General features: G+C 46.1%; 2 protein-coding genes across 3 annotated transcripts; both read left to right on the top strand.

The window, feature by feature from the left end:
* Positions 1-8,744: 8,744 nt before the first annotated feature.
* On the top strand, positions 8,745-19,011 carry LOC122757824. Of its 2 annotated transcripts, none has more exons than XM_044011391.1 (2): positions 8,745-8,750; positions 16,179-19,011. In XM_044011391.1, the coding sequence occupies exon 2, from the start codon at positions 16,328-16,330 to the stop codon at positions 18,611-18,613; it is 2,286 nt and encodes a 761-aa protein (XP_043867326.1). In that variant the 5' UTR covers positions 8,745-8,750; positions 16,179-16,327; the 3' UTR covers positions 18,614-19,011. The 2 variants fall into 2 exon arrangements, with proteins under 2 accessions (XP_043867326.1, XP_043867325.1); XM_044011390.1 differs by having other exon boundaries at positions 15,087-19,011.
* A 15-nt stretch (positions 19,012-19,026) lies between these two features.
* Positions 19,027-19,995, top strand: LOC122757823. Its single transcript, XM_044011389.1, has one exon. It carries the CDS (start codon positions 19,027-19,029, stop codon positions 19,993-19,995), a length of 969 nt encoding a protein of 322 aa, XP_043867324.1.
* Positions 19,996-21,166: the final 1,171 nt, after the last annotated feature.

The following is a 21,166-nucleotide window of genomic DNA, read 5'->3' as shown; positions in this document are numbered from 1 at the left end:
TCGTTTGCTATGACATAGTCGGGATACTGGCTGGGATTGCTCTTGACCTGGGCCATCATCCGAGTCCACCATTGGCAGTGGGGGGTCTCCTCTTTGGTGAGACTGAGCTTCACCACTGGTTGCCTAGACAAGGCGTCGGCCACGACGTTCTGTTTCCCTCGACGGTAGCATACTTCAAAGCGGTATTGTTGTAACTCCAGGGCCCACCTGGCTATCCTGCCTGACGGGTTCTCGATGGAGTTCAGCCACTTCAGTGCTAAATGGTCGGTTACTACGGTGAACTCGTAGCCCTCCAGGTAACAACGCAGTTTCCGGATCGCCCATACGATAGCGAGGCACTCTTTCTCCGTGGTTGTATAATTTACTTCTGGTGGGGCTAGTCGCCGACTGGCATATGCCACCACCCTTTCCTGTCCATCCTCCAAACCATGATCACTAGCGTCTGTTTGTAGGATGAAACGCTTGTTGAAATCCGGACATGCCAATACTGGTGCTTCTGTCAATTTCCGTTTCAAATCCTCGAACGCTGCTTGCTGCGGGGCACCCCATTCCCACTTGCGGCCCTTTTTCAGGAGTATAGTCATGGGCTGTACTACGTCGGCGAAGTTTGGGACGAACCGTCGATACCATGATGCGAGCCCGACGCACTGTCGAAGCTCCTTCACGGTAGTGGGTGGCTTCAGATTCTGTACAGCTACGATTTTATCTGGATCGGTGTGGATTCCCTGGTCACTGATTACGTGGCCCAGATAAGTGATACTTTTCCTGAAGAATGCGCATTTGTCCGGGTTGAGCCTAAGATTGGCCTCGCGTAGGCGGCGGAATACTTCACGCAAGACTCGCATGTGCTCCTCCAGAGTCGCGGCTACCACCACGATGTCATCCAAGTAGGCGAACGCGTATGGTTCCATTTCGGGCCCGATGATACTGTCCAGAGCGCGTTGGAAGGTGGCTGGAGCGGAATGTAACCCAAATGGCATTACTTTCCAGTGGAAAAGCCCGCGTCCTGGTACCGTAAATGCCGTACACTCCCGACTCTCCTTGGCCATTGGAATCTGCCAATAGCCGTTCTTTAAGTCTAGCGTTGATATATACTTCGCATGCCGTAGCTTTTCCAGAATATGCGTCATTCTGGGGAGTGGGTATGCGTCGGGAATAGACCGCTCATTCAGTTGTCTGTAGTCCACGCACATACGCCATTTATTGTTCTTCTTCCGTACCAATACAATCGGCGCACTGTGAGGACTCCGTGATGGTTCGATACAATCCTGTGCCAGCAACTCATCTATCTGTTCGTTTATGATCTTTTGCATGGCTGGATTCTTTGGATAGTAGCGTTGTTTGATGGGTCGATCATCTTTCATAGTTATCCTATGCTCCGCGATGTGAGTGGTCCCTTTGAGGTCATAGAATCGCTCGAGCTCCTCCGTCAAAAATGCTACCACATCTGGATTATTCCCGAGTGGGTTGTCCACTTCCTGGTCGGTGGGTGAGTCCTCTGGACTTGGTTGATAGACTTCCCTTTTCCTCGCCATCGGGATACTTGTTGCCTGGCCTTCGCTCTCGGGCTCTTCATTCCGTCCCACCTGGGTGACTTGGGTTAACGGAGTATCGTCACGTTGATTTCCCATCGACGTGGGCCGTAGCGAGACTCCACGGTGGATCGCCGGCGTCATCGTCTGAGCCCCTTCTTTAATAATCGCGCGATGATTCCCGCACTGAATCGTGGCCTGCATCGTTGCCAAAAAGTCCATTCCTAAGATTAGTTCGTCCACTAGCGTCGGCAAGACGAGTACCGGGATCGTGACTCCCCGAGTTCCCAACTTTATGTCAGCTCTAACGGTATGGTCGACTTCGCGTGACGTCCCATCCGCTAAAGCTACTCGGATACAAACTCCCCCGGCTGCCTCCATCAATTCCAACCTCCTTGCCGTTTCCGCTCCGACGAAACTCCTCGTCGCCCCTGTGTCGATGGTGCCATCCAGTTGGCGCCCATTAACCACCACCGTCGCGACGATTCGACCCTTCTGGATTTTGATTAGTTCTTCTGGTTCTGGGGAGTTGGTCGACTCGTCTCCACCACCTCCCCTGATGGACGGAGACGGGATTCGTTTCCCGGTGTGGCTCTTCGGCAGCAATCCCGCGTCATAATGCCCCTCTGGCCACAGTCCCAGCAGAAGTATACTTGGGCTCTGCGGCATTCCCTAGAAAAATGGCCTATTTCTCCGCATCGACGACACGCTCTCCGCACATCTATAGGAGCCCCATTCTCGTGTGTCACGGATCGATTTATCGCGTGGTTCTCCGGAGTTGTGGCGGTATGATTCGGGGCATTCCGGAAAGGATTAACGTGTCCGCGTGGTGCGACAGTTGCGGGTTGTTGGTTCCTGGTCGATTCTCTTTGTCCTTTCAACTCCCGTAATTCTTCGTAAGTGACGGCCAGTCGTGTCAGTTCTGTCATTGTCCGGCATTCATCGCGCTTCATATACAGTTGGTACGTGGGCAACATGTTGTCGTATGCTCGTTCCAATTGTTCGGCGTCCGTCAGTCCTGCCCGCTGCATCATCACTCGCAAAGCGATAAGATAGTCCTGAAACGGTTCGCCTACGCGCTGCATCCGGGCCCGTATTTCGTCTCCAAGGCGTTTGAAATACCGTGGCGGAAGAAAGAATTGCAGAAATTCGCTTCTAAAAGTTTCCCACGACGCGCCTTGGAGTCCGCTTCCCCTCAGCCAATCCTCGGCCCGCTCAGTCAGTAACTCTGGCATCGCTCTCGGCAGGTAGCTGACATCCACTTGGTAGCCTACGGCGCGCTCCTCCAATTGCTCGATGAAACGTAACGGGTCGGTGCGGCCATTAAATGTCACCCCCCATTTCCGTGGTTGCACTATTTGCCGGGCTGGCGGGTCGTCTCCTCTGATTGGGCCTATGGCGTTCGCTGGTGCCGACGCTATGGTAACTCTTGTCCGAGGGTTTTCCACGGGCGGAATGAGGAGTTGTGTAGGCCCGCTCAGCCGGTCTGACTCGACTTCTGCCTGCTTTTCGTCTTTTGGGGGGTTGGGGCTGGGTGGTCGCGAGTCCGGAGATGGCCGATTGCCGTAACTCTCGGCCCAGTAATCCAGCCTCTGTTGCACCCCCTCGCTGAGGTCATCCCTATTGATATATGCGGTTAGTCGCCGCCGTAGCTCGTCCACGAGACCATGTGGTTCCAATCCCAGTTCGATGAGAATGGCCTCCAGCTCCGCCTTTCGCCTATAACTGACCCATCCTGTATTGCCTGTCATTGCTTGTTGTTATACGCCTTGATCTTAGCGAGGAAGTTCTATGACGATGAATCTAGTAAATACTTGAATACTCCACGATGATACTTTTATGACGATAAACCCAGTGAACTCCTTGAATGCCCTACGATGATACTTTTACGCCGATGCACCCAGTAAACTCCTTGAATACTCCACGATGATACTTTTACGCCGATGCACCCAGTGAACTCCTTGAATACTCCACGATGATACTTCTACGACGATAAATCCGGTGAACTCCTTGAATACCCCACGATGATACTTTTACGCCGATGCACCCAGTGAACTCCTTGAATACTCCACGATGATACTTCTACGACGATAAATCCAGTGAACTCCTTGAATACCCCACGATGATACTTTTACGACGATGAATCCAGTAAACTCCTTGAATACTCCACGATGATACTTCTACGACGATAACCAGTAAATACTTGAATATCCTACGATGATATTTGTACGCCGATGCACCCAGTGAACTCCTTGAATACTCCACGATGATACGTTTACGCCGATGAATCCAGTAAATACTCGAATATCCCACGATGATAAGTTTACGCCGATGAATCCAGAAAGATTGAGTATCCCACGAAGAGAGTTCTCAGTGAGAGTTAACAGACGTGTTTACTATTGTGCTCTTCAATTATTCTTGTTTTCTTAGTTAATTATTTTTATTAAATTTCACATAATTGCGGTTCGGTTGTATACAGCAAATATCTATATTATCCTGTGCAAGGTTTGATCCGTTGTTCACTGCGTTTTTAATAATTTGCTTTTTTAATTTGTGAAGCTTTGTGTGCAGTGTCGGTTCATTAGTTTCATTATTTGCATTTTTGCTTTAGTGTTTCTATTTGTTGGCGCTCTCCCCAGTTCACTCTTTCTAAGTTTGTGTGAGTGTGTGCATAAGTTGCTCTCACTATCTACGGTTGTTGTATTTGCCTCTCTTGAATCTTTGATTTTTGTGGTGTGCAAGTATACTCTCTCGCTGAGGACTTTTGATCTGCTCCGTAACGGCTGTTTTTGTTGTTGATTCGCTCTCTAAACATATATTTTCGTTGCGCTCTGTAACGGCTGTTTGTTGTTGGACTCGCTCTCAACACATTTATACCTCTCTTTGTTGTGACATTTCTGTTTACATTCAGTAATTTTGTGATCTATCCCGATTGCCAATATGAGTTGCTGCAAAAAAGCTTGCACTTTCAGGCAAACAGTTGATTCTGCACAAGCGCAATTTATAAGTTGCTGGCTGTGTGATAACATGATGCATACTAAGTGTGCAGGTCTTACTGGGCGTGAATATGACAAGATTATGTCTACTACTAAAGCTGGTAGTGGAGGCATACGCCAAAAGTGTGCTTGGCTTTATTAAACGTTGGTCTAAGGAATTTAAAGATCCTTTTATTACCAAGCGCTTATTTACTTCGCTTGTGCGTCCTATCCTAGAGTATTGTTCTGTCGTATGGTCTCCGCAACATAAACTGTATCAGGATCGTATCGAATCGGTCCAAAAACAGTTTCTTCTCTTTGCCTTAAGAGACCTTAGATGGGACAGTAATTTACGATTACCGTCTTATCATAGTAGGCTCCAGCTAATTGATCTTCCATCGCTAACCAATCGCAGAACAATTTTAGGGAATTGTTTTTCTGCATAAATTGATTAGTGGTGATATTGATTCGTCCTCTTTGTTGGGTCGTCTAAATTTTTTGGTTCCGTCCCGATCAACTAGACACTATCGTCCGCTTCATTTACCTGTGTGCACTAGGGATTATTCTTTGCACAGTGCGTTTCATGTTCTTTGTGTTAATTTAAATAAATATTATCACGTTTTTTCCTTAGAGCTCTCTCCTCCTAAAATAAAAAGTGTACTATCAGCTTATCTTAGGGAAATCACTCACAATGCCCAGGCATAAGCATTGGCATACGCTTTTGCTGCTAATGTTGTGTTAGTGATTTCTCAATTTTATTCTTATACTCTATTTTTGGCTCTTCCATTACTCTTTTCTTTTTATTATTTCTTATTCTTTTTATTAACTTTTCTTGCAACTTCTCTTATTACCGGCCATTTTCTTTTTCTATACTTTATCTCTTCTTATTTTATTCTTTTTTTTTTTTTTTTTTTATTATTGGTTTTTTTTTTTAACTCCTTTTATTTATTTATTTATTTTATTTTATTTATTTTTTTTATTATTATTATTTTTTTATTTTTTATTATTATTTTAAGAATTATTTTAAGTATGCTAAATATTGTTTAATAACCTACATTTTAATATTTTATTTTTTTAAGTTTTCTTACTAACACTTTCTTTTCATAGCTTCAATAGTATCACTGACCATATTTGGCTGTGAGACGTGGGCATAGCCGGCCGGACTGGCAAATAAAATACCCCCATCGGGTTGGTGTTACTATTGAAATTATATCGTGTACTTTGTATAGGCTTTTTTAAATTAAAATTGACTCTCATTTTTGTCAATAGCTTTAAGAAAATAAATAAATAAATAAATACGTTTGCGACGATGAATCCAGTAAACTTGAATATCCCACGATGATACGTTTGCGACGATGAATCCAGACAGACTCGAATATCCCACGATGATACTTTTGCGCCGATGAATCCAGTAAATACTCGAATATCCCACGATGATACGTTTACGCCGATGAATCCAGTAAACTTGAATATCCCACGAAGGTGAATTCTTGAATATAATTCCGTCGGTGTCCTGCGCTAAATCTCCTTGGTGAATTCCTCCTCTGAAGTGTGTACACGTCGCAGGTCGGTAGGTTTTTCTTTTGTTGAATTCCTCCGCTGAGGTGTGTGCGCGTCGGTGGCTGGTAGAAGAGTGACCCTCGTTAGGTTGCGCTCGCTTCTTTTATACGCGTCATCGGCCTCGTGTCTTCGGTGCCGAGGAGTGGTGAGTTCGGTTCGACTATTCTGTCCAGTCTCTCTCTCTCTCTCTCTCTCTCCGTCTCTGTCCATCGTCTGTCTGTCCCTAACGGTGCCGTCACGTGCTATTTTTTTTTCTGGTGCTGTCTTATGAGTTTTGAATGTCTCATGGTCGCCATTTTGCTGTCTCAGCGGTCATTTTTCTCTTTTTTTTTCTTTCGATTCTAGGCTGTTTCTTTTATTCCAAAATTTTCTGGTGCCTTATGGGGTTCTTTCCAACGGGGCTTTAATCCCAGAAAGAATCCTCACTCAACAATCTCGCTCGGGCGCCACTTGTAAGGAAGTTATTTCTATGGCCGGGGTACAGCTCTCAGTCTTCCCCAGAGTCGCTTACAAGAAATTTGTAAAATTTGCTGAGACCACGGAATGAGAGCGGATAGTGAGCCACGAGGGCTAAACTATCCGCGATTGGGGCGCGAGAAAGACTTGGAATTGGTTAATAAGAGAAGTAAATCCGACAACTTGATATTGTCACCCAGAACGGAGGCGAGTACCATCCCACTCTAGCGTATAACGCTCAGAAGTGTGGTGGCTATGGGCGGTAGCCCTGCCCCGGGAATGCCTGTGCGGGTCGCCACCTCGACGTGGCGCGAGCGTATAACGCTCCGCGCCGCGTCGCATTGCACCCACTCTGTGCTGGTGTGCCGCGTCGGGCACCCGTGACTCCATGGCCCGTCCTCGCAATTCCATCCCGCCACACGGAATCTCTCCACGATCCCGCGCCCGTGTATGACACTTGGCGCGGAGTCGTGTGTCCGAGGCCGTGGGCGACGGTGAAACACGTGGTCCACTCCAGGGGAACCGGACACTGACGGCTTCCCACTCCAGATTCTGGCGTATAACGCTCAGAATCCTTCATGCGTCCCCGCCGCGCCCGGACTCCCGACGCCGACCAATTGCTGTTTCTTTCAGCCTCCCGACGCGCAGCCCAGTCGGCGGCGGTCACAACCCAGCCTGGGCGTATAGCACTCCAGGCTGAGCGGTGCCACCCCCCTCACTGGGCAGCGGTACGGTACCTTGGAAGCCAGTGTTTCTCACGTCGGACTCTGGCGTATGACGCTCGAAGTCCTTAGTGCGATTCCACTGTCTTCCACCTAGAACCTGACAAGAAAAATCTTCCCCACGAAACTATGCGCCACCACCTCGGTCTCGTCCACCGCCACGCGGGTTGCTGCCCCGCTCCAGTCCTGGCGTATAACGCCCAGGGCTGGTTCGGGCCGCACCCGCCCAACTGTGGCTGGACGCTCAGTGTGCAGCAGTTTCTCGCCTTGGGATTCCGGCGTATAGCGCTCGGAGGCCCTCGGCGTGACTCTGCTGTTCCGAGTCCAGCGGTGGCAGCGCCCACTATCGACGACATAGCAACCCAACTACTCGCGAGGGTGGCCACCCTGACCATCGTTGCCAATCCGGCCCTGGCGTATAGCGCTCAGAGCCGGGCTGTACAACTCACGCCAGGCTCCAGTGAGGGTTGGGTGCACGCGGCTTCCCGCAGCAGGTTCCGGCGTATAACGCTCAGAGCCTTCTGCGTGAGTCCGCTGCACCGAACCCCTGGGTGGCCAACCTCGTGCACGACAGTAGTAACCAATTCCCCGCATCTTGATGCGTAGTCCGGCTGGTGGCCGCGGCAATCCGGCCCTTGCGTATAACGCTCAGAGCCGGTGGCCGCAACTCCCGCTAGGCTACGCGAAGATCACTAGGTGCGGCCGGTCTCTCGCGTCAGACTCTGGCGTATAACGCTCGAGGTCTTCGGCACGATCCCGCTGCACCGAATCCGATTTGGCCACTTTCTTTAACGACACACACACGTCACTCCTCCTTTCAACGCGTACCCCAAACCGGAGGCCAGCGCAATCTGGTTATGGCGTATAACGCTCGCAACCCGATTGTGCAGTTCCGGTGGGCTACGGTGAGACACGCGTCACCGAGTCAGGGAAGGCAGTGGCAGGCTGGTTTGCATCCCAGCCTTTGGCGTATAACGCTCAAAGTCCTTTTGCAACCGCCGCCGACCACGGCCTCCCAAACGCGACGACTCGTTTTACCAAAGTCCACTGATCATTCACTCTAACTATCCACAACTTCGTTCATTATTATATTATTCCATTTATTTCATTATTATTTTCTTCTTTTAAAAACAAACTTAAATTAGCTGTTTCACTAATATTCCCCACTACAAGGCACTTGGTGACATGATAAAAACAAAACAAAGAACTGCGCACACAAAAAAAAAAAATAAATATCTCGAGAATCTAATTCCCGTCGGCTTACCGGCGAGTCCTGTCCGCGTCACTGTCCATATTCTAATTTTGGTCTTGTCCGTAAAGATAAGTGATCTCATTAAATTTTGGCAATTAATGTCAAGCCTGGCTGCCTAGAGCTTTCGCTTCTGCCGACGGCGGCGGCGCTGCATCTATGCGCCGAGAGAGAGCATTGCAACGATATTTGCTATGTTTAAGCAAAGCTTTTTGCTCTTGATCTCGTTCTGCGCTCTCTGTTCTTCGACATTCCAGGCTTTCGCTTTTAGTCGGCGGCGGCGTCGCTGCATCTATGCGCTGAGAGAGCGTTGTTTAGACGATGCTTTCGCTCTCGCTCTGCGCTCTTTGTTCTTAAGCCTCTGCTTTTGCCGGCGGCGGCGTCGCTGCATCTATGCGGTGAGAGAGCGTTGTTTAGACGATGCTTTCGCTCTTAATCGCTTTGGCTGTGCGCATTGCTCATTTACTCTTAATTTGTCAATGGGCGAGAGATGCGCCGTTATGTTTCAAAAAGTCGTATTCTGTCCGCGTTCGTTTTGTCTGTTGCTGTTGCTATGCAGGCTACCCTGTGCTGACTTGCTCCAAATAAGTGCATTATTTTCTTCTTTCTTTAGCCTTCTTTTCTTTTCTATTTTATTGTTTAAGGGGTTACGGGAACAGTTTTCTTAGGGTCAGGATTGGGGTAAGAAGATGTGATTCATCACAACCTTAGCCTGGTACAGCTCGTCTTCTTATCCGCTCGACTCTGCGGAGCTCCATCATCACTGTGGCCGCGAAGGTGATTGTTAGTTCCCAAGCCTCCTCCGATTCCAGCATGGCGTTGACAATGTTGTCCGCTCTGATGGAGCGGCCCACTGCCTCTTCCAGACGACGCCTCTCCTCCAGGAACCGTCCACATACGAAAAGGATGTGGTTGGCGTCTTCCACATGCCCTCGCCGCACCAGGGGCACTCATCAGTTTCCTCGTGACCTAAGCGCTTCAAATAGCTCCGAAAGCATCCATGGCCCGAGAGGATCTGCGAAAAATAGAAGTTAACCTCGCCGTGTTTGCGGTTAACCCATGGCTCGAGCTCCAGGATGAGCTCCTTTAGCTGAGCTATTCCTTCCTTTGCCATCGTGCAATGCTGTTCGCCCCGATAGCGTTGTGTCGCCCAGGCGCGTGCGAATTCCGCTCCACGGCTTCGGCGACCAGGTACTCCAGTGGCACCATGCCGGCTATGACAAGCGCCGCGTCATCGGAGATAGTCCTGAAAGCGCAGCTGACTCTGATTGTGCTCAGCCTGTAGATCGCGCAAATGTCCCTCCTGTAGCTCGGCGTTGCCATCGCTCTTGACCATATTGGCGCAGCATAGAGGATGACAGACCTAATGACGCTCATTAGAAGAAGACGTCGTTGCTGGTTAGGTCCCCGCGTGTTAAGCATAATTCTTGAGAGAGCTCTACAAGAATCAGCTGCCTTTTTATGCACATATTCTAAGTGCTCGCGGAAAGTTAATCTTGTGTCTAACATGACGCCAAGATACTTAATCGCCCTCTTTGACGCGATGGTGACGCTGCCTTTCTTTATAATGCCAGTCTGCACTTTCTTGCGACTGCTTACTAGGACGACTTCCATCTTGTGCGCCGCAAGCTCGAGCTCCGCTCCTGCCAACCAGCTTCGTATGCGATTATTACTTTCGCTGCACATGTCCTCTGTATCTTTAAGCTCCTTGCCTATGGCGACGACAACCACATCATCAGCAAAGCCAATGGTGTGCGCACCTGCTGGTACTTCCAAGCGCAGTACGCCGTCGTACATGATATTCCATAGGAGAGGCCCCAGCACTGAGCCTTGGGGTACTCCAGCTGACACTGTATGAGTTTGGGGACCCTCACTCGTGTTGTATACCAGTGTTCTTCCTCTGAAGTAGCTGTTTATTATGTCTTTTAGATATTTAGGGATATTATATTGTGACAGCGCATTCAGTATCATATCCCAACTAGCTGTGTTGAAGGCGTTCTTAACGTCCAGGGTCGCGATGATGCAGTATTGCTTCGTCCCGTGCTTCCATCTGGTGTCTTGGATGGCGGAAGTTGCCAGGCCAACAACTTTTTCTAGAGCATCCGTTGTTGACCGGGCCTTCCGGAATCCAAATTGATTTGGTGATTGGCCTCCGGCACTAGCAATAGCAGTCTCCGTCTAGAGCAGATCAATTTCTCAAACGCCTTTCCTATGGTGTCTAAGAGGCAGATCGGTCTGTATGAAGATGGCTCGTCTGGTGGTTTGCCAGCCTTGGGTAGCAATACCAGGTTCTGGGTCTTCCATTTTGTAGGGAACGTCTCTTGTAGTAAGAATTCGTTCAATAATTCGGCGAACGTACTAGGGTGCAAGGCGAGGGCTAGCTTTAGCGTACGATTTGGGATCCCGTCCCGAATGGCCTCTGAAAAAGCCGCGGGATCAAAAGTATACAGCCGATACGATTCCCTCCACAAGGTTGACGCCTTGGCAGGTGGCTCACCTATTGTGAATAGAAGTGCCGTATGATCGCTGCCCATATAGCTATCGCAATGGCTCCATGTTGCTTCCCGAACGAGGGATGAAGTGACAAAAGTAATGTCAATTACAGATCCGTATCCCGCCCGACTGAAGGTGAACTCGTGGCCAGTGTGTATGCGTTTGTGTGTGTATGAGCGTGTGTATGTGTGCCTGTGTGTGCGTGTGTGTGCGTGTTTCTTGTGTAAGCTGAAAGACGCGAAAAATGATTGAAATAGCTATTGCTTCAAGGGTTCAGGGGATCTCGTAGTCGAGCAGTCTCGACTATAGCTTTCTTACTAGTTTGTTTTTGTTTTGTACTATGTTTCAATAATCTATATATATAAATGAGAGTTGTGTAAAAGTGCTCCTCCACTTATAACTCGAGATCTGCTGGACCAATTTTCATGGTTTTTGATTTGTTGGATTTGTCTCCGCTACGAGTAGGATAGTAGATCTTAAAAATACTGAAAAAATTTGACGAATACTTGAAAAACGAGGTTTTTTCCCTACAGATTCAAATTTCCATTGATACTCAGTAGGCTTGATAACCGTGACAGTTTTCGGTCCTATATTAATATAAAATAAGTAAGAACGTTGCAGTCGGGCGTTACCGACTGCGGAATACTCATTCACATCCCATCAACAATTTAGTAGTTAAGTTTCGCTCTAATACTGTAGAATATACAGTTTTTTCCAATTTGCCACGCCCCAACTGGGCGTAGACACCTCATTTTTGGTCAGTTCTTAAAACGAGATAACTCTACCCTAACTGTAAAGATTGACTGCTTACCCTTAAAAAAAGTGAAAATTACAAGGTATTTTTCGATATGCCACGCCCCTAAAGAGGCATAAAAATTATTTGTTTGATGAATCGATAGAGGAGGCTACCAGTAACTCAACTATGAAAATTTGAAGCTTCTAGGATATATACTTTAGGATATATAAACTTTTTCGGTTTGCCACGCCTCCTGTGGGCGCACATATATCCGACAAAGCTTTTTGGTCCTAGGTGATCAGCCTGAGTATCTATACAAAATTTGAGATCTCTGGCATCAATAGTATCCAAAATATAGCAGAATTCGAAAAATCACTATATCTTCAGGTCCGATTTGCCACGCCCCCAATGGGCGTAGACTTATAATTTATCTTCAGGCTTTATAGAATCATACCATTAGCTGACGTGCAAAATTTCAGCATTCTAAGTTTACAACTTTAGGAGATACAGTTTTATCCGATTTGCCACGCCCCCAATGGGCGGAGATATATCCGCCATAGCTTGTGATCTTGGGTGGTCGACGCGGACCTAAATACCAAATTTCAGCTTTCTAGCTCTTTAACTAACATGATTTCTGGTATATCGGAAAATGCATTTTCCGATTTGCCACGCCCCTAGTGGGCGGATCGGGAAAATTTTAACACTTTATAAATCGGAGATATACACGAGTATGTGTTCCAAATTTTAAGTCGAAATAGATTGCGTTCATACGGACAGACGGACAGACGGACGGACATTGCACAAAACCAATATACTGATTCACTTTCGTGAATGAGTATAATGATTCACTTTCGTGAATGAGTATAATTAACTCTAACTTAAGGCTAAGCACTGGCAGCAGGGGCCTTCGGCTGGATGGTGTTTATTGTGATTATATCTTATTTTGAATTATTATATACAGATTTTATTTATAATAGCATTATTTCTATATTTACATTTTATTTTATTATACCATGAACCCATTGAAAATGGGAAATCAGGGTATAATGGTTTTGTGAAAAGTATGTAACAGGCAGAAGGTATCATCTCAGACCCCATAAAGTATATATATTCTTGATCAGGACGACGAGCTGAGTCGATATAGCCCTGTCCGTCTGTCCGTCCGTATGAGCAAAAGGATCTCAGAAGATTTGTAAAAAACGCATTTCAAGTACTAGAGACTTGTGCTTTGGAATGTACACACATTTTAGCCATATGATTACGCTCTAAAAGTTTCATTAGGATCGTATGTCTACAAAAGAAATTATTCAACAAATAAATTCTCATAATATTGCCCACACTGCAGTGCAGCCCAAGCGCAGTCGCTGCTTACTGCGCAGTTAGCAGAGCGCGTTCTAATACGTGCGTGTGTATGTATGTGTGTCGAAATGAAGCGCAGACTGATTAGAATATCAGATTAGAAGGTTAAGGGGAATCTCCTAGTCGAGCAGTCTCGACTGGAGCCTTCTTACTTGTTATACCCTGAACCCATTTTCAATGGGAAATCAGGGTATAATGGTTTTGTTGAAATGTATGTAACAGGGAGAAGGAGGCGTGGCAGACCCCACAAAGTATATATATTCTTGATCAGGGTGACGAGCTGAGTTGATTTGGCCCTGTCCGTCTGTCCGTATGTATGAACGCGTCGATTTGAGAAGATATAAGAGCTAGAGACTTCAAAATTTTTTTAAATGTCCGTAATTACAGCGCGCATATCAAGTTTATCATTAACAAGTAAGAAAGCTCTAGTCGAGACTGCTCGACTACGAGATCCCCTGAACCCTTGGAGCGATAGATATTTCAATACTTTTTCGCGACTTTCAGCTTACACAAGAAACACGCACACACACACACACACACACGCACGTACGCACACACAGGTATACATACACACACACACATACACACACACATACACATACAAGCAACCACGCATGGGCTGCAGTGTGCGCTTACTATGAGAACTTAATTGTTTAATAACTTTTTTTATGGACGTACGATCTTCACTTTTAGATTATGATTATAACATGTGTTGGGCTCAGCAATCATCGCTTCATTGTAATTAAGAGCGGCAGTTCATAGAATATGTTATCATGTAAGAGAATTTGTAACGGAGATCACGCTCTCCCTTTTGCGTTGTCTCTTTCACCCACGCACCGGCTCAGCTTAATCCGCCGGCTCGCGTACATTGTAGTTAGTATGCAATTAACTCTTGTTTAGAGCAGATGCAGTGTTAGATTGACTATTACAAACATAGTAGCGGACAGCACGACAGACTAGTCGCTTGCTCGCGTCTATCACATAAACTCTGTAAACTCTAATAATCGCTAATAAACTAATCACTAAGTAAATTCAATCGTTTAATAATTTAAAGCTATTCGAAAAATCTCGATAGCTCAACATTTGGTGACCCCGTCGTGATTCTCTTTCGTTTCTTTACATATTTGCATATATATATTGACAGCATCACATACATACATACACCCGTGAACATAAGCATTGTATATAGCGATTAGTTGCGTGCCGTTACTTTGCCAATTCGCCAGACACTCTTTCGTTCGGTCTGCAATACACTGGCGCCCGTAAAAGTAGTACACATGCGAAAACTTCTGCAATTGACAATCTAATAAAGAATCAACTAATTTCTGAACTATGTCTATGGTTAGTGACTGCGTGTTCTATAGCTTCAATCTATAAGTGATTAAGTTTACATAAGCACAGTGTAATTACATGCTTGCCGTTATTCTTCGTTGACATTGCACTCTTTCACCACGGCTGCGATACGAGCGCGTCCATAATAATCGTACCGGTGTGCAACAATTCATACGTGTATATTATTTGAGTACCATAATATAATTCTTTGCCAGTTTATTAAAGTTGCAAGTACTCTGCTCGACAAATACGACTTATTCCAAGTTTGTGTCTGCGCTATATATACATTTACTTACTCTTGCAATCGCGCTCGCACCAACGACTTTGAACTCTATCGTGTTGCTCTTGCTGTACTCGTCATGGCGAATTTAGATGCTAGTGCAGTTGCTCCCGAAGATCGCGTGCGGTTTTATAAGCTCAAGGTACAGTCGGTGTTTGAACGCGTAAAAAAGCTACAATCCAAGGTCGATTCAGATGCTCTTGCCGATCACAGTGACAGCACTCTAAATGTTCTACTGGAGCATATCGACAAGCTAAGCCACTCCTTTAGCAAGGCCCATGAAAGTCTAGAGGAGCTCGACTTTACTGAGATGTCCAGCAATTTGCGCACTGACTTTGATGATTTAATAATGGTCATGCAGTCAACAATAATGTCCGAAGTGCAAAGTCGTACTGCTCAAGTGCATCATAGTTCCACGTTTAGTCGTCCAAGTGACCCTCCTCGCGCATCCGCTCCCAGATTGCAGGCTGCACCTGCGTTGCCGCCATTAAAGTTACCTACGTTCAGCGGTGGATATGCTAATTGGGCTGATTTCTACTCAATGTTTTCTACAATCATTGAAAGTCGGCCAGAAATCAGCAATATGGAAAGACTTCAGCACCTCCGGTCCTGCCTCGATGGCGCAGCGTTGGATACGGTTCGCTCTTTGGAAATTTCTAATGATAATTATACAATTGCCGTAAATTTATTAAAGCAGAGATATGATAACCGACGTTTAATCTTCCAGGCCCACATCGTAAAGATCTTAGGTCTCAAAAGAGTAGAAAACGGATCCATAATCAAGCTGCGTGAGCTATCTGACAGCTTCAATGTCCATATGCGTGCGCTCAGTAGTCTGGGCACAACAGAGCAGATAGCCAGTGCCATGATTGCTCAGATACTGCTACAGAAGCTTGATGAGGCCTCACAAGCTAAATGGGAAGAGAAATTGGACAACTCAGAGACGGCTCTTCAGATACCCAGATATGAAGAAGTCTCCTCATTTCTTGAGCTTCGTTGCCGCACTTTGGAATCGATGAAATTTGCTCTTACAAACTATTCGTCAAGTAAGCCGATGAATTCTTGCAGTAAGGTTGCTACCAGTAGATCAGCATTTCTCGTAACCGGCCACAGTACTCACAGTTGCAATTTTTGTAATGATCTTGAGCACACAATCTACAAATGCCCAAGATTCGCAAACTTGTCTCCTAGTCTTCGCCTGAATGAGGTCCGAAAGGCTGGCTTATGTTTGAATTGTCTCAAGGGAGGTCATCAGTCGCGACAATGTGGCTCGCGCAGTTGTCGGGTCTGTGGAGTCAAGCATCATACGCTTCTTCATCTCGGCCACTCCAGCACATCGCAGGCAGCAATTCCGCCCCATCAACAATCTTCAACATCAAGAGTACAGACCATCCCTCAGCCCTCAGCACCAGCCAATACTCTCTTATCCAAGGATCGGCACAGCGATGTTGTGCTCCTGGCTACCGCAGTGGTTCTGGCAAGGAATCGGTTTGGCGAGCTTGTTCCTTGTCGTGCACTTTTAGATTCAGGCTCTCAACTACATCTCATTACAGCCAGATTTGCGAATCTCCTGCAACTTAAGAGAACAAAATCGGTGGCATCTGTATGCGGCGTAGGCGACTCCAATGTTGCCATGGATGGCAGCAGCATTTGCCTCACTCTTCAAGCTCATGCATCTGAATATACAACTAGCATAACGGCTATGGTAGCTACAAATATAACTGGCAGGCAGCCCAGTTCTAATGTGAATACGAGCAATTGGAGCATACCGCAAAATATAGTGCTGGCAGATCCAGCTTTCCATAGGCCGCAACGAGTAGATCTGCTTATCGGAGCTAGCCTGTTTTATGATTTGCTCTGTGTGGGACAAATCAAGTTGATGCCTGGACTTCCATTGTTACAGAAGACTCGTCTTGGTTGGGTTGTATCAGGTGGCGAGGCTCGCAACCACAACTCCGTGCTAATAGCTTCAAAGACGCCTTTGGATCCGATTACAGACTCCTGTGCTGATATCAAGTTGGACAGTCTCGTTCGTCGCTTTTGGGAAGTTGAGCGCTGCAGCGATTCCATTGTAAAGTTCAGCAAGGAAGACTCAGACTGCGAAGCGCATTTTGCGAGGCATTACAATCGATTGGCTAGTGGCCAATATACAGTACGCCTGCCTGTTAAGCTTAGTTGTGAGCTTCTTGGAGATTCTTATGAGCAAGCGCGACATCGGTTTCTCAATTTGGAGAAGAAATTGAGTCGTTTGCCGCATATAAAGTCTCAATACTCAGCATTTCTGAAAGAGTATCTTGAACTTGGTCACATGTCACGCGTTCCTCTAAATTCATTCCATCTATGCAGATATTTTCTTCCTCATCACTGCGTTCTGAAGGATGATAGCACAACTACCAAGCTTCGCGTCGTCTTTGATGGATCTGCATCTACAACAACTGGGCATTCGTTGAATGACATTCTAATGTCAGGTCCCGTCATTCAGCCAAAATTAGTCGACATATTATTGCGCTTCCGATCTTATCCAGTTGCACTCACCGGCGATATTTGCAAAATGTATCGTTGCGTGAAAGTACCTGAGCCGGACAGCTATCTACAATGCATTTTATGGAGGAATTCGCCAGATGATGAGTTGGAAGTTTTCAGGCTTGATACGGTAACATATGGAACAAAACCAGCGTCATTTTTGTCTGTGCGCGCCATGCATCAGCTTGCCGTAGATGAAAGGAACGCATTCCCAGTCGGGTCCGACGTACTGCTTCGCGATTTCTATGTTGATGATTTGATTAGTGGAGGAAATTCAGTCGAAGAAGCAAGACTTGTTATGCAAGAGACAGCTGGAATCTTGGCATGTGGGAAGTTTAAATTGAGGAAGTGGTGTTCAAGCCATCCCATGGTACTGGACGGCGTAACAGACTGCGACAAGGAATCGCTCATTAGGTTCAACGATGGCAGCGACATTACAAAGACACTTGGCCTTGCATGGGATCCGGCATCTGATCAACTTCTTTTCTCATATCTAGCTCTGAATTCAGCCTCTAAGCCCTCCAGGCGCTCTGTTCTCTCGTCTATTGCTAGGTTTTATGATCCCCTCGGCCTGGTCGGCCCAGTAATAACGAAAGCTAAAATCTTCTTGCAACAACTCTGGAGGCATAAACTTGATTGGGATGAGAGTCTCCCGTCTGCATGTCACACTGCATGGCTAGACATTTGCAGCAACTTTGGCAATGGTCTTAGTAGTGCATTTCCCAGGCTATCATTAATACCAGGATCGAAGGTTGAGGTCCATGGATTCTGCGATGCCAGCATCGAGGCATACGGAGCTTGCATTTATATTGTATCCAGAGGTCAGCATACCATCAGCAGGTTGCTTTGCTCTAAGTCTCGAGTTGCGCCTCTAAAAACGCTCACGGTTCCCAAGCTGGAACTATGCGGGGCAGAGTTGCTTGCGCGTCTAATGAATGAAGTGGCTCGCTTAGGCATTTTCGCAGGCGAGTTTCATTGTTGGTCTGACTCTACTGTTGCGCTTTCTTGGATCAATGACGAGCCCGGACGATTTAACGTTTTTGTTTCAAATCGCATCGCCACGATACAAGATCTCACATCAGCAATGGAATGGCACTATATACCTACAACACTGAATCCCGCGGATATATTATCTCGGGGTGCATTGCCCTCGGATTTAAATGCATCATTACATTGGTTCAACGGTCCAGGTTTCCTCTGTAAGCCCAGATCTCAGTGGCCAGTCTCAGCACTTCCAGAAAGAACTTCAATTGAGCGTCGAAGAACTGTGCTTCTTGTAAAGGACGCAGTCCATGATGTCTCTATGGACTGCAAGTTTGTGAATTCTTTCGGCCGCTTGCAGCGTACGTTTGCATACGTATCAAAGTTTATTAAAAAAGTCATGGTCCAGGAATAACCCTAGCAGACATCCGGAACGGCACTCATATACTGTTAAGAATGATTCAACGAACACATCTCTCAGACGACATAAATGCTCTTCGAAATAAAGGAATGGTTCCGTCATCCAGCAGTCTAGCCTCGCTGTCACCGTTCCTTGATGAGATTGGGCTGCTACGTGTCGATGGTCGTCTCAAAAACTCAACTTTAAATTTCGATAGTCGCCATCCAATTATTTTGCCCAAAGTTCATCCAGTAACTAGAGCCATCATAATGCATTTCCATCAGCGAAACTTGCACGCTGGTCCCCGAGCAGTGCTAGCGTTGGTTCGTTCCCAATATTGGCCAATTGGAGGTAGAAAAACTGTAGCCAGTGTAATTCAGAGATGCGTAATTTGCTTTCGTGCAAGGCCCCGACTCGTTGAACACATAATGGCAGATCTACCCAAGGATCGAGTCGACGGCTATCGGGTCTTTGGAGTGACTGGAGTCGACTTTTGCGGACCCTTCTTTTACAAGCCTGAGTCACGAAACAAGGCGCCTGTGAAATGCTACGTTTGTGTGTTTATTTGTTTTGCTACGAAGGCTATTTGGTTGGAGTTAGTCAAGGATTTAACTACCGCGGCATTTTTGCATGCACTTCAACGTTTCATATGCACCAGAGGAAAGCCAAGTCAAATCTGGTCGGATAACGCCACAAACTTTCTTGGTGCCCGCAATCAGCTTCAGGAGTTGAAGCGTCTATTTCTGTCAGACACCCACCAGAAGGCTGTGAAGGATTTCTGTTTGGCAGACTCAATCGAATGGCATTTCATCCCTCCACGATCACCTCACTTTGGTGGCTTGTGGGAGGCTGCAGTGAAGACAGCGAAGCATCATTTTTACCGATGTGTTGGGTCCTCCGTCCTAACTTACGATGAGCTTCGCACACTGGTTTGCAACATCGCTGCTGTCGTTAATTCACGCCCTTTAGTTTCGATTTCAGAGCACCCATCAGACATAGACGTGTTGACTCCTGCGCATTTCCTCAACGGTGGCCCTCCTTCGTCTTTCAGTGAGCCAAACCTAACCGGGCTCAATTTTAATCGTTTGGATGCTTGGCAGCGCGTAAGCTATCTCCAGCAGGTGTTCTGGACTCGTTGGCGGGACGAATATCTCAACTTGTTACAACAGCGAGCGAAATGGAGAACCTCTAAACCTGGCTTGGCTGTTGGCAACATAGTTCTTGTGAAGGATGAGAATCTACCTTCACTTAAGTGGCCACTAGCCAGAATAATCGAACTTATCCCTGGAAGTGATGGCGTTGCACGGGTAGCCCTACTAAAAACTGAAGTTGGCGAGATAAGAAGAGCTACAAATAAGCTGTGCTTGCTGCCCCTTAAGGATTCTGTTGAAGACTAAGTCTTCAACGGGGGAGGATGTTGGGCTCAGCAATCATCGCTTCATTGTAATTAAGAGCGGCAGTTCATAGAATATGTTATCATGTAAGAGAATTTGTAACGGAGATCACGCTCTCCCTTTTGCGTTGTCTCTTTCACCCACGCACCGGCTCAGCTTAATCCGCCGGCTCGCGTACATTGTAGTTAGTATGCAATTAACTCTTGTTTAGAGCAGATGCAGTGTTAGATTGACTATTACAAACATAGTAGCGGACAGCACGACAGACTAGTCGCTTGCTCGCGTCTATCACATAAACTCTGTAAACTCTAATAATCGCTAATAAACTAATCACTAAGTAAATTCAATCGTTTAATAATTTAAAGCTATTCGAAAAATCTCGATAGCTCAACAACATGAATATGCATGTAATTGCCAAAGCACAAGTCTCTAGTATTTGAAATACGCTTTTTACAAAAGTGAGGGTAAGGGGGAGAATTTAGAGGTGGGGGGTAAATTTTAACAAAAACCGAAATTGTATAAATTGCATATAGGCATACATTAAAAATTTGGAGTCTCTAGCAATAAAGGTGTAGAAGATATAATGTTATAACTGGGTTTCGATAAGGTTTTTTATCGATAAAAAAAAGATCGAGATGAGTTATCGATTTTTAATGATAAACTTGATATGCGCGCTGTAATTACGGACATTTAAAAAAAAATTGAAGTCTCTAGCTCTTATATCTTCTGAAATCGACGTGTTCATACATACGGACAGACGGACAGACGGACAGACAGACGGACAGGGCCAAATCAACTCAGCTCGTCACCCTGATCAAGAATATATATACTTTGTGAGGTCTGCCACGCCTCCTTCTCCCTGTTACATACATTTCAACAAAACCATTATACCCTGATTTCCCATTGAAAATGGGTTCAGGGTATAAAAATCGATAACTCATCTCGATCTTTTTTTATCGATAAAAAACCTTATCGAAACCCAGTTATAAAATTATATCTTCTACACCTTTATTGCTAGAGTCTCCAAATTTTTAATGTATGCTTATATGCAATTTATACAATTTCGGTTTTTGTTAAAATTTACCCCCCACCTCTAAATTCACCCCCTCACCCTCACTTTTGTAAAAAGCGTATTTCAAATACTAGAGACTTGTGCTTTGGCAATTACATGCAT

The sequence above is a fragment of the Drosophila mojavensis genome, unplaced genomic scaffold, assembly GCF_018153725.1.
Source record: "Drosophila mojavensis isolate 15081-1352.22 unplaced genomic scaffold, ASM1815372v1 contig_82, whole genome shotgun sequence".
NCBI lineage: Eukaryota > Metazoa > Arthropoda > Insecta > Diptera > Drosophilidae > Drosophila > Drosophila mojavensis.
Note: the sequence above shows the minus strand (reverse complement) of the source record. Positions and strands in the feature narration are given on the sequence as shown.